The sequence below is a fragment of the Apus apus genome, chromosome 3 (assembly GCF_020740795.1).
Source record: "Apus apus isolate bApuApu2 chromosome 3, bApuApu2.pri.cur, whole genome shotgun sequence".
NCBI classification, from domain to species: domain Eukaryota; kingdom Metazoa; phylum Chordata; class Aves; order Apodiformes; family Apodidae; genus Apus; species Apus apus.
In genome coordinates, this window is record NC_067284.1 from 106,754,567 (window position 1) to 106,772,995 (window position 18,429).

General features: G+C 49.1%; 2 protein-coding genes across 6 annotated transcripts in view; one reads left to right on the top strand and one right to left on the bottom strand.

The window, feature by feature from the left end:
* Window positions 1-18,429, bottom strand: part of LOC127382597 (gallinacin-13-like) — a 592,294-nt gene that overhangs the window by 493,526 nt on the left and 80,339 nt on the right. The window lies entirely within an intron of this gene.
* The window catches only part of GATA4 (GATA binding protein 4), a 33,931-nt gene continuing 16,505 nt past the window's right edge, over window positions 1,004-18,429 (top strand). The window contains exons 1-2 of one of the 3 annotated variants that reach the window (XM_051614400.1): window positions 1,004-1,326; window positions 3,255-3,915. In XM_051614400.1, coding sequence (XP_051470360.1) covers window positions 3,390-3,915 — 526 coding nt within the window. In that variant the 5' untranslated portion in view covers window positions 1,004-1,326; window positions 3,255-3,389. Of the gene's footprint in view, window positions 1,327-3,218; window positions 3,916-18,429 lie in introns of those variants that run through there. The other 2 variants (XM_051614402.1, XM_051614401.1) reach the window with 2 other exon arrangements.

Consider the following 18,429-nt stretch of genomic DNA (forward strand, 5'->3'; position numbering starts at 1 on the left):
CAGAGTCCCTGTGCCCCAACCCAAGAGTAACAGGGGGACGATGCGAGAGGCTGCCGGGCAGAAGGTGGGGGGATCCCAAGTTCCCGGAGACCCGCTCCCTGCCCCGGGCACCCTCCGACCGCTCCCTTCGTCTTCTGCCCCCCTTCAGTAAATCGCTTTCCCCCCGTCCTCTCTTCCTCCCCCCCCCACCCCCCGCTCTGCCTCTTTCATGCGGAGATTTTTCATTTCCTCAGAGATTTTTTATTCCCGAGCCCCCAAATCCGCTGCCAGTGCCCTCCCTTCCCCACCCACCTCCCACCCCCACCCCTAGCTGGGTAGGACCCCCAGATTTCCTAAGGGAAACCCCGAAGCAGGCATGTAGGGAATGCTCAGGGTGTAAGCGTTATTCCCGGGGCTGTGGGACCCTCCCTTCTCGGCTCTCAGCGGCGGGAGCTAAATGTTCCCCTGGGAGAGGGTGGGGGGAAATGGGGTGTGAGCCCCCAGTGGGCTGGGTGCCCGCTGGGACCCCACATTGCCTCGGGGTGCAGCTCCCTGGGCTGTCCCTGCACCATTAACCTTTAGACCCGGCGGCCTCCGCAGCGCAAGGGGCGGGCGGTGCCAGGGAAGGATTGACCAATTTGGGGTTTGGGGGGTGGGCACACCCCCAAACAGGCTGGGGTGAAGCGGAGAGGGGCTGAGACCTCTTCATTCTGCTTGGACCGTGAAGCACCGGGGGAAATTTGGCTTGGAGAAATCCCCTCTGTGCAGTATCCCCACGGAAAGGAGTTGCCTCCAAAGGAACTGGGGAGCTGGGGGGGAGGAATTCACTCCCCATCCCCGGGTAAATACCCCATATTATTTCTGCGAGCTGGGTATGGGTGTCCCCCCGGATGCGTGAGGAGGTGCTGGACTTTGCCTGCACGGCGGGGCCGTACCGGGGGGGGGGGGGTGGTGGTTTGATTTTATTATTATATTCCTTTTTTTTTTTTTTTTTTTGCACAGCAGTGAAACCTGGCGCCCGGTTGATGGTGCAAGAGATACCAGCCACCCCTCCTTAACCAGCACCTCCCCCCCCACCTCACCACCTCTTTCCTCCCATCGCCGCCCACTTCCACGTGATGTGGGCAAACCAGTCAGCGAGTGGGACTGGGGAGTCTGGACATATTGGGGAGCCAAGAAGGGGGATGGGGGACAAAAAGAGCCCTGCTGCCCCTGACTCCCTTCCCTGGGAAGCTGGAGCAGGCAGGAACCAAGGCATCTCTTAGCCCTCTGCCTTCCTCACAGCGAGGGGGTGTCCTGCCCCACGGCCTCATCCCCACCACCCCTTGCCCCCCCCCAGCACCGAAGGTGGGTATCTCTTCTCTGCCCCCTCACTCCTGTCCCCTGCTGTCAAGCCAGGACCCCGGCGAGCCCCTTCCTCTGGGCCTCCCCTAAAGTTTCCTCCTATTGTCTCCCCTGGCTTGAAAACAGACTCGATTATTTTGGGTTGATTTTTAAATCATTATTATTATCATTGTTGCTATTTTTAAGGCAGGAGGGGAATTCACTCCTTTTTCCCCTCCTGTGGGTCCTGGCTCTTCTTTGGAAAGTCTTGTGGAAAGGCTCCATGCATCCTAGGCCATTCACACACACGAACCAGCTGCTTCTCCAACCCCTGAGCTTCAGGAGGACACAGACCTCCCTCAAACCCCTTTCTTCCCAGCTCGCTTCCATCCTTACCCCTTCCCGACGCTGCCTCCGGCTTTTCCCCCTTCCCTCAGCTGCCTGCCGGTCTCTCCCGCTGTCCTCCCGGGTATCAGTCCTTATCTCCTGGTTATCTCTTCTGCTTCTAAATTCAGCCCAGTGGAGAGGTTCAGCCTGGGGAATCTGCTAGTTAAATCTAAATCAGTCCCAAGAGTTATTTCTCTGGTCACCATTCCCCTCATCCAGCCTTTCTCTGAGTGTGAGATGGTTTTCTAGGATCCCTCCATGATTTGCAGGGAAAACAACATCTCAGGTGGTTTCATATCCTTCTCAGACCCTCCTTAAGGAAGTTATTTCATCCTGACCCCCCCTCCACAAAACATTTTTGGGGTCTCACTGTTGCAAGCCACATGTCAGGTCCTGATGGCCACTTGTGCTGTGCCCAAAACCCATTAATTACACCTCACCTCTCCACCACCACGAAGGAGCCCATGGGGAAAAGCACACTCCATGCTCACCCCACTCCTGGGCTCTGGGACATGCCACCCTACCCGAACCACTGCCTCCTCACTACCCAGTGGGTCAAGCTACTCTGCTTCCAGCTTCTCCCACCTTCCCAGAGAGGAAAAGTGATGGGGGGTGGGATATAAAAACACGTGGGAAGGGAGAATTTTTTTGGGTGCTGCGAGGAATCTGCTCCCCACATCCTGAAGGGCTGATCCCCAGTGCGAGTGGGTCTGGGCAGCACTGACAGGAGGATGCAGCAGTTAATGCCCCCCCTTTAAGCACCCCCTGCCACGCGTGGCCGGCCTTGAGGACGTGCGGACACGAGTGGGGGTGGGAGGGTCGAGCCAGCCTTCCTAATCCTCCTTCCTCCCTTTCCTCACCGTCTGCCTAATTTAATCCCCCCCCCCACCCAGAGCCCTCCGGCTCGCCCTCCCGTCGCCCACATCAAACACCGGCCTCGGGGGCCATTAACAACTTAAAGCACCGATCGTACCTACGGGACAAAGGTGTGGGTTTTTTCCCTTTTTTTTTTTTCCCCTCTCCAGGCCCTAGGATTGAGCACCGCTGTCTCTCACCTTCCTGGCTGTATAATCAAACCCCCCCCCCCTACCACTTTTCACCGCCACCCCCCCCCCCCCCGAACTGCTCTAACCTCCTTATCTCCTCCGCCCCGAGGTGGGCTCCCGGCCCGGCCGCCTCCCCCCGCATCCTCGGCCGCATCTCCCCCCCCCTTTGCCTCCTTCGGAGGTGTTGTTGGACAGGGCGGGGGGGGGGGGGGAGGTTGGTTGGAGAAAGGCTGGGAGGAGACTGACCGAGGGTTTTAAGCAGCCCAGCCCCAACGTGGAGGGGTGGGGGTGGGGGGGGGGCGGGAGGTGATGGATGGAGTCCGGTGGGAGAAGCTAAATCCAAGCGGGAGCTAAATCTTTCCCTCCCGGAGGGACCCCTTGACTTCTTGCTTGGGGTCCAGAAGTGGTGGCCGGACCTGCTGAAGGTGGGGTAGGTGGGTGGTGGGAAAGAAGGGGGGTGGGAGGGGGGGGTTGGAGGAAAATTGCATCGCTGGTCGTGTTTTGGTTTTTGGCTGGAAGGCTGTACCCACTCGAGACCGCTCCGGCCACTGCTCGCCGCAGGGGAAAAGTGGAGCCTGGGGTTTTCCACCCGCTCTTCATCGCTCTGGATTGTGGCCGGGGATCCGGCTGGGGTCTGGGGGGTCCCGTCACGAGATGTACCAGAGTTTAGCCATGGCAGCTAACCCCGGCCCTCCAACATACGAGGGGGCAGGTGGCTTCATGCACAGCGCGGCCGCAGCGTCCCCCGTCTATGTGCCCACCACGAGGGTCACCTCCATGCTCCCCAGCCTGCCTTACCTCCAGAGCAGCGGCTCTTCCCAGCAAGGCAGCCCAGTCTCCAGCCACTCCATCTGGACTCAACCCGGAGCCGAAAGCGCCGCTTACAACCCCGGATCTTCTCACCCCCCTGTGTCACCTCGGTTCTCCTTCTCCACCAGCACCCCCATCCCTGCTACCTCTTCCCGGGAAGCTGCAGCGGCTTATAGCAGCTCCTTGAACCTTTCTGCTAACGGGAGGGAGCAGTACAGCCGGGGTTTCGGCAGCTCCTACTCCAGCCCTTACCCAGCTTACATGAGTCCTGAAATGGCCACCACTTGGACTTCTTCACCCTTCGACAGCCCCATGCTGCACAACCTGCAGAGCCGAGGGACGCCCGCAGCCGCCCGGCACGCCAACATAGGTGAGCACAGCCAGGCTTGGGATGGGAGAGGGAGGGTTTCTCCCCACTGCTCCCCTTAAATTTTGGGGGGCACACCCCTCTTTGGGTAGGGTGAGGAGGGAGAAATTCGGCATATTTGGGATGTCGCTGCAAAACACCAAAGGGGTCCCCGTGGTGCTGGGGTCGCTTGCCTGCATGTGTGACTTCTCTGTAAAACCACCATTTCAAATTATCTTCAAGGCCTACAATTAAAAAAAAAAAATCATATATATATACAGTTTAGGGTAGGCCTGGAGAAGCAAGAAATGAGGTACTGAACTCCCATGTAAAGGCCTGCTTGGCTCTGCAAATAGCTCTGTGGGGATTTAGGGGCTGCGATGGAGATGACCACGGGTGTGCAGGACCACAATGTTCTTCCCCGCATTGCTTTAGGTGTAAAATGTGGAAGATTTGTTGGAAGATGGGGAAACTGAAGTTTGGCCCATGAATTCCAGATCTTTCCTTTGAGCTGTTTTATGTTATGTCTTTTTTTTTAATTATTATTTTTTGAGAGGTTAGTTTATTAGGAAAAGGGAAAGTGAAGGGAAATTTGGCACAGATGGAGGAGAGGCCACGGAGAAGAAGAAAAAGAAACACATTTCCATTTATTATCCCACTTTTTTGGGGCGACTCACTGGCACATCTGAACGACCCAGCCCTGTATTTCAGGGTTCCACTATCCCGAAAAATCTCAGCCCTGGTGTCTTGTGCTGATCCTGATCTCGGAGCTTTTCATTTCATTAGGCACCCTGGGGTTCTAAGACCAGAAATTGGCCCGAATGGTTTAAAATATCAGTTTCTTATTTTATAAGGTGAAAGAAGGAGAAAAGGGGAGAGAAATTCTGGGCACATTTTTACATTGTGATTTCATAATCCCTTTTTTCTTCCCTGCATTCTCTTCAGGAAGGTATTTTCGTCGGCTTCGGGGTCGGGGTTAACAAAGAAAATGACTCAAATTTGTCTGGAGATACATTTTAAGGTTGTGTTCTCTAGCCTGAATTTTGGAGGGGAATTTTACCATCATGTCTAGCAAGATTTACTTGGTCTTTAGAATTATTTTAAGACATTAAAGAAAGGAAAGTTGGGCATAGGTGAAGACTTGGCCTTGCCAATGCCTTTTGCTTTTCTTTGGGCAGTACAAAGCTTGTAACAGATTATCTGTATGGATAAAATTTTGACCAACCAGGCAATGTTTTTTGGGAAGCCATGAGAAGGCAGAAAGTCTAGGAAAAAAGCAGGATGAGTAGAATAATCAACTTAATTAAACATTATCAACAAGGACACATACGCATTTGTATTTGACCACTGTGCCATCTCTTCCTTGGGGAAAAAAATACCACCCTTTTGCCATGGTCTCCAAAGGGCTCTTAATCATAAAAATAACTTAAAACCAAAATAATGCAAACAAAAAGCTGAAGTTTGAGGAATATCCAGCAGCTTTTAAGGTGCCAGAGATGGAGCACAGTGATTTTGGGGTTTCAAGCTGTGCATTGAGCAGCAGCCCAGTCTTACGGTGGCAAAAAGTGGTTTTTATTTGAACTCTTAAATAGCACTGGGAAGATGTGTTGAGCCAGTCCAGAAAATGTTAGTGGTCACTAAGGAAGGAGAAAGGAGCCAAGGCCCTTTTCCACGGCCAGGTCTTGATTTGGGTGCTGGATTCACAGTGTTACCTCCCACACCACTGAAACCAGGGGATTTATTAGCGTGGGTCTAATTATGCCTTGAATGTGGAAACAGCACTTGGTTTTAAATTAAAAATGTTTAGTTTATAGTAAAAAAAAAAAAAAATCAAATTACATCCCCTCAAATAAAACCTGCCTGAGACCTGGCAAGTTTTAAATTCAGGATGAAAATGGTTGCAGGGATTTTTTTGGAAGGCTGCTCCCTTGGAAAGCAGTTTAAGGGCCAGACCTGCCTCTTTGCCTCCTCTCGCCGAGTCGGGATGCGGCCGCTGCCGGGCTGCTCCCAGCCAGGTCCCTTCCTGATGCCGGGGTGATGATTTGCACAGGCCGTAGGGATTGAGGGGGTTGGATGTAGCTCGTCAAGGCTGGCTGGTCATTTTTGAGCAGAGAGAAGGGTGTTTTGGGTTTGGGTTTTTTTTTTGGTGGTGTGTTTTTTTGGGGGGTTTCGGTGTTTTGTGGTTGGTTTTTTTTGTTTGTTTGGGTTTTGTTTGTATTATTTTTTTATAAGAAAGTGTAGAAATGTCTTGCAGGCTGAAAACCTGAAGGCACTGAAAGATTTATTTTGGGGTGGAACAACTATCGTGGACTGTACCCATCACAAACTGATTTTAATAACACATTGAGTCTGGCTCAGCATCCAAGCAGTCTTTGGCACGGTAAAGCCCAGACTGCTTCATTTGCCTTTCCTTAGGACTGAAGGTGTTTTTATTCTTTGCACAATTAGGAATCTCGAGGTGGAAATGGAATCCTTCACACGAGGCTATTTTAAATCAATTTATTTTTTGCAGTGCTCTCATTTCTCTCCAGGGATTTTCAGGAGAACAGACACCTTTGGTTAGTGCTAATTGCTGAGCACCACAGGGCCATTAGAATATTAATTATTATCATTTTTAAATAATGAAGATCAAGTCTATGCAGGCGTGGGTGGTTACTCAGACACAGATGGGCAATCTATGCAATGGTATTTCTTCTCCTCTGTAAAGCAATATACTGGGGAAAGAAGTTTAGTGAAACTTATGCAAAGGTCATAGAAGATAGAAAATTCCTCTTATTTTTTTCTAAATAGAGGAATTTTTGCCTGGGCTGAAATGTGCCAGTACAGTTCTGTGGTATAAAGGTCTGGGAAGGTGGGTGTGTAAATCACATGGGCCCATTTTTAATATTTACCTCAATGTGAGTTCAAAATGCCAAATTTGGGCTTTTCAGGGCAAGTTTCACAAATGATTTAATTACCCTGAAGGGCAGGATCAGACCACTTCTGTCGAAGCCGTGAACTTGCTCCAGGCATTGCCTGGGATGGGGTTTACAGTGAATTCCGGACTTAATGAGGCATGAAAAGGACCCGCTGCAAACTCCTCTTTCAGGAGACTTCCCTGTCAGAGCCAAAAAATGCTTGAAATCTGTCCCAAAAGTACATCAGATGGGCAGTTCACCCCTTCCCCAGCCAGAGAGGAGCAGCAATTGGGTGGCAGGGGAGCTCGGCCGCATCCAGCCTGCTCCCTCCTGGATGTTTCCAGGCTGGGAATGGAGAGCTGGATCCTGGTTTGCCATCCCCACCTCCTGCAATTTTCCTTCTCATGAAAAAAATCAGCAGGGTTTTGCTTTTGCTGTGGCACAGAGGAGGCTGATGTGGTTGGGAGTAAATCGGGGCGAGGGGCTGTGGGTGCTTTGCATCTTGCTTGGGCTAAGTGGGAATCAAGGTTCCCTGAACAGGCACTGTTTGAACACAGCAGCAGCATCTGGGAAGATCAAAGCCTGGAGCAGATGCTGGGTTGGAAAATGTCCTCTCCACTGCTGGTGAGGGAGAGATTGTGAACCAGATCTTAAGCTTTCCCATAGGGATGCTAAGAGATTTGCCCTGTAGCATCTCGGCGGCATTTCCAGTGACTCATTGGCATTTGTTGCAATCCTCAAGCAGCCCCTGACCTTCCCCATGCACTTAAGGACAAGGTGGCTGCTCCATGTGGGGCAGCAGGCGATGGGGAGAGCCCAGCATCTCTGCTATGTCTGCCCTCAGAGGGATGGGGCTGTAGGATGAAGGACCGGGGCCCTAGGACTGAGGGATACGGCCGTAGAGCGGAGGGATGGAGTGTAGGAAGGAGCGATGGGGCCTTAGGTAGGAGGGATGGGGCCTCAGAATGGAGGATGGGGCTGTAAGGTGTGGAGATAAGGCTGTAGGAAGGAGGAATGGGTCTGTAGGATGGAAGGACAGGACCAAAGGATGTGTCTGCGGTGTGCACAGGACCCTGCACCCCTACATTTTGCCAGTGGTTGCATTTCTCACCTCGGCTCTGCCGGCAGGGAAGGTTGACCCAGGGCTTTGTTCCCCACACCGGGTTTTAAGCCGCCTTCTGCTCTCCAGCCTAATTGAATTGCCACCGGTCAGTCTGGGATTTGGGATGAAATCCACAGAATTAAGGGAGGTGAGATTGAGCTCAAGCACATGCAAATAATTTTTACCTCCCCAAATCCCCAAAGAATATATTTAAAATTGTAAATAAACAAAGCAATGATAATAAAAAATATCCCCATCATGGGCACCGTATCACCCCTATTAACAGTACAAATCCTTAACTGAAAATTTCTCTTTATTACTGAATACAAAAATGGAGAAGGCATCGTGTAGAATATATTACAAATGCTCATGAATTTTTGTAAAGTAATAAAACTCAATGCAGTGGATAGCAGCCCTGAATCTATGACTTTATTGGACAGGATTAATTATTTTTCTCCTCCCCACATGCACCCATGTACGTATCCTTATCCCTGTAACAATAACAACAATTTATTTTTTGGGAGACAACCCGTATTTTGGTCTCTTTGTATTTCTTTCCATCATTTTTTTTAGGGAAAGAGGCAAAATTCTGGGAAATAGATGAGGCTTTATAGAGTGTTTCCCAAAGGAAACCGGACCCGATCCTGCTGCCTCTGTGTTTCTCTGATGGGAAGAAACATTAGCTCGGCAGGCAGAGAAGGGCTTCCCAAAGCTGGCTATCTCAAATGCAGCTGGGTATTTTGAATGGGCAAAGCATTCTGCTCCCGATAGCTGTAAAATTAAAGATGCCTCAAAAAACCTCTCACCAAACCACCAACAAAGCACCAGCCAGCAAAAAAAAACACAACCTAACTGGGGCAAAAAAGCAGCAACGCAGCGTGATGAGCAAGTTTTTGTGCCTGTAGGTCAGCAGCCTGTTGCTGCTGGGGAGGGTGTGCACGCAGGGGCTGTTCAAAAGCAGAAAAATGTAATTTTAATGAAAACACATTTAAAGAAACCTTGATAGTGCAGTACCGAAACCTGCAGAGACCTTGTTTCTCATCAGCACAGGGCTCTGTGCTGAAATTTTTGCTCCTCAAGGCCCTCAGAAATTTGTATGCATTGGAGAAAGGGATGTAACTGTAACAAACCTCCTTTTTGGAGTTTTTGTTCCCAAATTTCCTTGTCCTGCATGTCCACCTGGTGTGTCCTTCGCTCCCTACAATTTTCTTCCCGAAAAGGAGGTGCAGAACTGGAATATTTGGGAATGTCCCCGTGCTCAGCAGTGCTCCTGGGGGGGCACAAGGCAGAGAAAAGATGCACCTGAACATCTCGGGGCCATCGGGACTTTTTCAACCCTATTAAAAAAAAGACTTAATGAAGCATCTGCCTCCCATTTGGGGCTCACCCCTGCCTGCAAAACCAGGTAGGGAGCTGCGTCAAGGGCTCAGACTGTGGGGCTTAAATGCAGCCAGTTTACTCATGCTGGGAGGGCAGAGGCAGAAATGCAGAATTTTTTGCTGGGATGGACACAAAATGGCTGTTACGGGGACGTGTGATCCCCAAATAACGCGATTACGTGGCCAAAACCCCTCGGTCTTCGTGGCAGGGTTGGGTGGTTACAAGTACAGCATGCTTTGGATGAGGAGAGGGGGCAATGTGTGTAATTTTGCCTGACGATTGCAAAAAGGGAGATTGGAAATGCCAGATCTCCACCGTGTAGATGGATCCTGAATTCATGCTTCTGTCTGGCAGGAAGGTGTAAATAGGCCTTTGGTGGGCGAGTGTGAAGTGCTGCTTAAATAACTAGGGAAATATGTGAGAATGTGCTCTTACCTCTGAAATCAACCCAAATTCTAAACAAAAATTCATTATAAGATTGGATTTAATTTGTTTATTATTATTTTTTTTAAATTTTAAGAGGGAAGAAAAAAACCCCTGTGTCTTCCTTTTGTGGGGCAAAATCCTTGTAGACGGGCCATGATAACGTCCAACATTATGCCAAAATATTAAAACCTCTCTGGCCTTTGCAAGTTTTCCCCACATCATCGGTCATGGTGACCGCTCCAAGCTGTAAATATATCTGTAATGACAAATTAAACCCAATTATCTGCCATGCCTGAGCAGTGAGGTCTTTATACACGGGTGCTTACACGTGCGTGACAGCGCTTGAAAATAATTCAATCACCGTTGCCTTGGCCGGGGCTGGTACAAGTGGTATTAAAAGCTCTTTTGAAATTCCCCCCCTTCCCATGTTCCTGCCACACTAAGAGATGCCATCGTGAGGTCTCGTGTGGCAGAAATGTTGTGGGGTTTTTTTTTCCTTACAATTTTTCAGAAGGGCACTTGCTGCAGGATACACTCGAGCTCGTGGCATTTCCCGTGCTCTCGCACCCCGGCCACTGGGTGTTGATTCCTTTTTCAATATAAAAAGCTGAAGTTTCTAAACACCCTCACCCCCCCTCCCAAAAAAAAAAAAAAATAAAAAAAAAAAGAAAAAAAAAAAAGGCAAAAAAAAAAGCCACAGAAAGGTGGCTCTGGGTCTACTTGAACAGAAGATTCTGGGCAGAGATTTTCGAAGCTGGATACGGATCTGACCCCGCCATCAGTGCTGAAACATTTCAGCTTTCAGTTTTGGCAAGGTCTGGATTTTAAAGCCAAGTTTGGGGCAACATCAACTAGAAGCAAAAATAATTAGCTTTTTTCCAAGAAGTGGCCAGTGATTTTTATTTTTTCTTAATTATTTACTGGCACCGAAGGGTATTTTTTGCTTAATTAGGAGGACACCTAAATGTAGATGCACTCTTTGCTTGTGGGGGAGCAAAGCTGGGTCCTTCCCATGGGTTTTTTTTATGTTTCCTCTGTCTTTCTCTACCTTTTTAAGGCCAATCCTGCTGTTTCACCCAGGCAAGGTTTGCAGGATCAGGCCACCCGGCAAACAAACTTAGTATGAACAGTGAAAAAAAAAAACAACAACACCCAAAATCCTTTCTCTAATCTGAAACCATCCTTGTTTTAAAGAAAAAGGAGGTTTGCCAGGAGCCAGTGCAGGATCAGGCCCATGCAAGACACTTCCATAGGGATGAAATGTAGACCCCTGCAAATTATTTGGAGACCTAAAAGTTTTCTCAGGCAAGTGAAGCCCCAAAGGCCAGTGGGACCTTTCTATTTCTTTTCTGGAAAGTGGTCACTTGGTTTATGTGTTGTGGCATGAAGGGATTTGTGCTGTTTTAAAAAAAATTTTTAGTGACCTGTAGAGCTGGTGAACTCCTTATTGGAGCCAGCTGGGCTCCAGCAATGTTTGCTGGCCTTGGGAGAGACTTGGAAATTAATTTCATTTGTGAAAGAGGGAAAAAAAAGAAAAGAATGGAAAGTCAAGGAAAAGTAAGTTTTCCAGCAAAGGTGGGGTTAGGGCAGCCGGATGAGGGATGCCATGGGGCTGACCTCCTGTCTCCAGCAGGGACTGGTACTGGATGCTGCTGAATCTGGGATTAGAAAAAAATTGCTGCCTGGAAATGTTTCCTCCCAATCCCTGGGAATTAGGTTGGTGTCTGCGGGGGAAGCACTTCAGGAGAGGTCCTGTGGGGGGACGCTGCTGCCTGCTCTTCTTCTTCTTCCCAAAGCTCAGCCGTTTTCCTCAAGTCAACACTTCCAGCTGCAGCTGGTGTGTTTTCAGGCAGGCCTGGGAGCCTGGTGCCATCAGGATCTAATAGATGGTTAAAACCTGAGCCCAGCAGAAGAGGTTGGGGACAGAGGTGAAGCAGGGGAGGGAGAAGGAGACCACACTGCTCCCTTGGAGGAAGTTTTTGCCCATTCTCTTTCTTTTTTCTCCCCCTCCCAGCTCCTGCTTTCACATTGCTCTCTGGCTGGGCCTGTATTATTTAAGCAAGTTCCAGGTTGTCTTCTGGCCCTGGGGGCCGGGTGAGTGGGCTGTCTCCTTTGATTCTGCAAGTATCTCCAGACAGTTTGGGAGATATCTCTCTCTTGTCTGCTTCTCAGCTGCCTGCCTCTGGCTGTGGCCAGCCCTTGTGCTTCCATGCACCTCAGTTTTCCTTCAAGCTCCTGCTTTTGGACTCATGTTATCATATGTCGAGCTCTGCTTTTGCAGGAAAAGGAAGGAGCAGTTTTTCTGGACAAGAGAAAAGCTGGGAAACCTTGATTCCTTCATGCTGAAACTCTAGAAGAGACAAAAAAATAACCTGATATTTATTATTTAAACTCCTATTAGTTTCCAGGCCAGGTTCTTGGGTTTGCAAACCAGGAAGCCATAATTATTTAATATTCAGGGCTTGCAGAGCTGGAGCTGTAGAAAATCAGGGAGGTGGTGAGCCTCAGACATCAGGACTCCTCTGAATGACATATTTGACCCCAGATGTCTGAGATTATTTTGGGAAAGGAGTGCTGGCCCCAGGGGCTGGCTGCTTAGGGGACCAGCTGCTGGGAAGGATGCTGGGTTGGGACATGCCTTGGTAACGTGGAGCACAAGGGAGGCAGCTTGGCTTGGGGAGATGTCTCCTCCTCAGGCTCCCCTGGGCTGGGAGGATGCCCTGGGTCTTGGGTACGGCCAAGGCTTTTCTCCAGGGGCTTCCCATGTTCGGTCCTTCATTGCTTAAAGTGGCAGATTGTTGATGCTGTGACTTACCCTGACCCTGTGGATGTGAAGATTTGGCCTCCAGGGTTTTCCCAGATCCCAGCACAAGCAGGAGGGTGAAATTCCCCTTGTACCTCCTTCCCTTTGACCCCAGCCAGGGAAGGGTCTCACTCAGGCAGGGCTACCTGCCTGCCCTGCTGCCTGCCCCACTGCCTCCCCTCCCTGACCATTTCTATTCCTAAACCAACATCCCAGTCAGACTCTGTCACCTCCCCTCGCATGAAATCAATAACAACGGGTGAGCAGGTTAATTATAATCACAGAATAAACGCCGCGGTCTCAAAGTTCACTCAACTTCAGCAGCGTTTCAAAACGAGTGGACGATGCCAAGAAACTTTCATTGATTCCTCTGGGGCAGGTGTGGGAGTTTGAACCTGTCCCCAAGCTGATCTTGATTCAAGACCTACTCAATTTTCTTCCTTATCTCGACTTTCGCCTATCTTATAATGCCTGTTATTTTAGATAAAGAGTCCAATCGAGTTAGAAAAACTGCAAGTTATGTGTTGCCCTGATAACTTTGGTACCTGCTGGTTTATTGGCCTGAGCTGCAGTTTCTGACCTTTGCAGATGCTTTATCTGTGGCCAGGATAATCGTTCCATCCTCCTGCCCCACTCAGGGGCTGAGTTGACTTAACGTTCAGAATAACTAATAAAAGAGGAAAAGAGAAGGGCCAGGGGTTAGACAAACTGACTGTCCCCTATAATGTGATGAACCATAGTAAACACCTTTTTGTTTGTCCCTGGCTGATGTCCCATAGGGAGGCCAGGGTCTGGCTGAGCTTATTTTGGTGTAACTCCTCTACGTGGGATTTATCAGTATAACACCTCCAAATCTGAATCAGTGCCTGTGCCTAAATGAGTGAGCTAAAGGAAAATGGGGTGGGGGGTTGAATGTGCACAGGATAATCAATATTTGTTGGTGCCATCATGTTCAGGGGTCAGGCATGTGGACCAGTATATTCATACCCTAGCAGAGTCACCCTTCAAATCAGAAGCAGAGAGAATTGATTAGAGATTACTCCCATCTGGCTAAAATGGCAGTATTAAGGATATAGTACATGTATATATACATGAATATACACATTTATGTATGTGTGGATTCATACAGACAATTACATATGTATTACACACATACACATATGGTAATAATAATAATACAACTAATCATAATCCTACAATCAGGGTTTTGCCCACTTGACTTGGACCACTGTCTTTCCCTCTCATCTGCACCAGTCTGGGGAAAAATACCCAAACAACAACAAAACAAACTTTGATTTTCTGGAGTTGCAGGATTGCAGGTTGGAGGATTTTTAGTCCAGCTTCCTGCTTGCAGCAGGACAACCACTAGCAGTAGCTGAGGTCAGCTATGGGTTTGCCTGGATGAGGCTTGGAAATGCCCAGGGACAGACATTTCCCCACCTCTCTGGGTGCTCAATCCACCTCCTCATGAAAATGTTTTTCCTGAAGCCCAGCCTGTGGTTTGTGCTGTGTCCCCTCGTGCCTTCTCCCACTCCTGAGGAGAGTTTAGCTCTGTTGTCTGCACACATCAGCCTAGCTTCTCCCTGATGTCTTCCCAAACAGCACCAGTTTCCCTGGATCCAGAGCTGGCCCTGGCTTTGGTTCCCCTGGGTGTTGGTAGTCACCTCTAGACAAACAGATGGTCACCACTGGACAGACAGATCCTGCATTAGTAAGTATGACCACAAACCAGGTGGTTCCTGTGGTTTAAGAATTTTCAGCTTATAGAACCATGGAATGATTTAGGCTGGAAAAGACCTTTAAGATCATCAAGTCCAACTGTAAACCCAAATGTAAAGTCCACCACTAAATCACATCCCTAAGTGCCACATCATCAGCTGCTCTGTAGGACCCATGAAGTCTGCGTCATGCTTGGTGATGAATTAGTGCCAGATGCCAGCCACAGGAACCCAACAGACCATGTCTTGCAGTCATTAGCATGGTCCCTGGCATGGCCTGAGCACAGACCATCTCATCCTAACCCCAGCAGGTGCAGATCCTGGCAAGCAGTTTCAGTGTGACCACTGTAGACTGGGGTCTAAGAGTGGCCAGACCCCACTAGTTGGACTTAGGGATGGGGCTCACCAGTTATCCAGTAACTGGCCCCAGTTCACCAGTTACCCAGTAACCATAAGGCCACTTCCCATGGCTCAGTCATGGAGCAGCAGCTTGGCATGCCTCCACAGCTGCACATGGTCCCCTGTAGGTACACCAGACATGGCTGCACATGTCAGAGCTGATCCATTGCCTGTGACCAACTAGGAAACAACTGCCCAGGTAGGATCATGGCATTGCAAATCCCAAGATTTTCTCACCCTCAACATTTTTTTCCCCATCCTCCCTCCCCCCACAGTAACCAAAGAAGGGCCTCTGGTAGGGCCAAATCTCAAGGAGGAAAACGCTGTAGCTGTTTTTGCTTTGTCAAGAGAGGGAAAGACCATTTCCAGGTGCCTTCTGCCCCAACCTGGTCATTCCCTGGGCTGTCTGTGATAGTCTAAGCTTTGTCAAAAGTATTTAAACAGTTGATAAGCTGAGGAATCTCCTGTTTATCAGAAGAGCCTCAGATATTTACAAGTGTAAGAATTATAAGTAGAGGTAAGAAAGGGGAGGTCACCTTGGTGGGTGGGATCAGGTGTGCATCCCAGCAAAAGAAAGCAGACCTTGGAATTCACTCATGCACAACCCAACAGTCAGCAGAAGATGCTGAGACACTAGGTTGCTATCAAAGGGGTTGCCAGCAAGTGCTCCAACCAAAAGCACCCTACATCCTTGGGGATTTTGGTGTGCCTGTCTCCTGTACAGCAAACTGTGCACCTTTTGGATGTGGGACATAGTATTTCAGCATGTGGGTTGACAGTCTTTCCACTCAGCTCTGGTACAACCTTTGGACTTGATGGTTTGGGATCTGGTGGATCTGATGTGTTGGAGAGATGTCAATGCTCCTCCAATCAACCAGGTTAGCCAGTCCCCCAGGACCATGTCTTGAGCTGCTTTAGAAGCATGGAGACCATTTCCACCCACCATTCTTCCATTCACTGTTTGTCTCCACATCTATGACTGTAGCCTTTGAAAGTTGGCCTGTTGCCCCTGTCCAGTGAGGCAGGGAAGAGCCTTTGCTCCTTCTCACAGGGGAAGAATAGTGTCACAAGGAGATGAAAAGCTCTGCTGAAGGGAAGCCTCTTGCAGAGCCAAGACTGAGCTCAAATCCAGGCCCAGGGGTTGACCAGCCTTCTCATCATGTTCCCCTTGCACATAATCTCAGCTGGTCCCTTGGCTGCTTTTGCCTCCACTGGCCTTCAGACTGGGGAAAACATAACCATGAAGGAAAGGAGTATTCTTGGCTGTTGGCAAGGGTGTGTGCCATAGACCTTGGCTTGCAGCAGGCAGAGGAGAGAGCTGTGCAGAGGAGGGACACAATGTTCCCTGTGTGTTGACGTGAAACATTTGGCCTGTGAAGGGCTGCACAGGAACAGTCTCACTGTGGTGTTTCATGATGCAAGGAAAAAAACAGATTTCTTTGCTTTTTTGAAGGCCACACGTGGCTCAGCTCGACGGTAGGTTGGATGTTTCCTAAGCACTGAAGTAGGGTCTTTAGGTTTTTGGGGGAAAGGTGTTTGGTGTAGGCAGCCAACTGGGTAACCAACCATATTCTCCACCACAGGTGTGTCAGATAAACCCCAAAACATTTTGAGACAGTGTCCAGACATTTCTGTGAAGCTGCACAATGATGCATTTTACTTGAAAAGGTGTTTCTAGTTAACAGGACAAGAGGAAATGGTCTCAAGTTGTACCAGAGGAAGTTTAGATGAGACACTAGATCCACTGAAAAGGTTAGTAAACAGTGGAATGGGCTGCCTAGGGTGGTGGTTGAATCACCATCCCCAGACTTGTTTGAAAAACATGTAGATATGGTGCTTAGGAATATGGTTTAGCACTGGACCCGGTAGAGTTGTGTTAATGGTTGAACTCAATGATCTTCAAGGTCTTTTCTAACCAGAACAATTCTGTGACTCTGTGAACACTGGGGAATTTAACCCGCTCTCTATTTCCTGCAGATCAGCAATCCCAAAGGTGATATTCTTTGCTAATCAAGATTAGAGGAGAGTAGGGAACCACATTCCCACCGGCAACCAACCCAGTGATGGGCACTACTCACACACACACTGTCCTGCTCTCCCCATGTCCAGGTCCCAGTAGTTTCTAAAATAGGGGGGCCCTGCATTAATATCCCCCAAATTCTCTCTGAGGGGAGACAGAGAAGAGGGAGGGAGAAAAAGAGACAATGGGCAGAACCTGCTTTTACAGAAGCATCCTCAGCTCTTGTAGATGAAGGGTAAGATAATAATGCACATGGACTTTCTGATCCCTGTCCGTGTGTCTTTTGTCTCTTCTTGTTTTTTTGCTGCTGCTTTCCTTTCCAGTTCAGCCCTGTCCTGCCACCATATTGGACAAACTGCTGTGATCCAACCAGAAACTTTCTGAAAGCTTCAGCTTCTGAACTTAGACAATTCATGGGAGAATCTTAACCCATGTAAAATAAATAGGAGTTGTGACTTTCAGCTCCACTAACTGCAGCAAAACACTTATTAAAAGGACCCCCAAAGGTGTGATCTGCAGGTAGGGTTTACACACTGTCACTTTTTAGTGGAAACAGTCATGGAATTTGGGACAAACCAACCTGAGCAGCTGGAATGGCAAATCCTGTTTTCCCCCAATGTGCTATCGTGGCTGTCCCTTGATGCAGAAAGTGTAGGTGGCTTGGGTGGGATCCTAGGGTGTCCATGTGTCCAGGGGGCCAATGTCCTTTGTGTCAGCTGTGAGTGCCCCTGAGAGTCCATTTGGGAATCGTGTATACACAGGACTGTGGCTTTCACCTCTTATCATAACAAATTGTTTTAGGAAACTGCTTCTCTACAGGGAAAACTGCTCTCAGGGTCTGTTTAGAGCCTGTAAGTGCCTGGCTGTTTTGAAGGACAGTTTCTTTTTTGCTGACTTGCTTCATTGAGTTGAGGAGACACTTCTGCAGGGGCAAATGTTGATATTAAATAACCCTCCAGCTGTAAACAAAACTCTGGTGCTATATTGATGGAAGTTTCTTTCCATTCCTCTTCACCCAGATGGGTGAGAGCAGGAGGGGGCTGGAGGGCAGAAGAAGGTAGACAACATCATTGCTGTTTCTCATGAGGCAACAAGAGAGTGTGCCTCAAGCCAATGCAGGTCTTTGTCCCCTTCTAGAGGCTGATTTGGGAAGAAAAAATAATAAACTGGTTGCTGACTCTGAACTGAAAGATTCAAAACCTCTCTATCAGAAGTGTTTTTACTGTTATTATTCCTTTGGGTCCCGATCCCTCAGGTTTACATGATCAAGAGGATCTCTCCAAGGTTAACAGATTTAGGGTTTCTAAAGAAAAGTCAAAAAAAAACCTAGAAGGTCTGGACCTAGGAAGAGCCATGCTGGCAGGCTGGCAGAGCTGGGGTTTGCAGAGATGGTGGAAGGATCCAGAGTGGGGGTCCAAGCTATGCTTCACACTCAAGCCCCGGGCAACCTCCCTCTGATCTCCAGCTGACTAGAGAGAGTATTTGATTCTCCCGGTTGAGAAGGCAAAAGTACTCAGAGCTTGGGTCCTTGGTCAGAGATGCTGTCATCCCCTAGTCATGCTGGAAGAACTGCCCTTAGGTGTGGGCTGGTTGGAGGTGCTCAGGTCTGCTTTCTTGTTGATCCCTCTGTTGTCCATACCAGCAGATATTTGTGGACCCGGTGGATGTGGAGGACCACTCCCAATGCCTAAGAGACACAAAGAGCCATACCCAAGAATGCTTTTTTCCTACCAGACCCACTTAGGAGCTGCTCCTGGCTCCCTTGGGACTGAATGTCCCATTGTGGAAAGTAT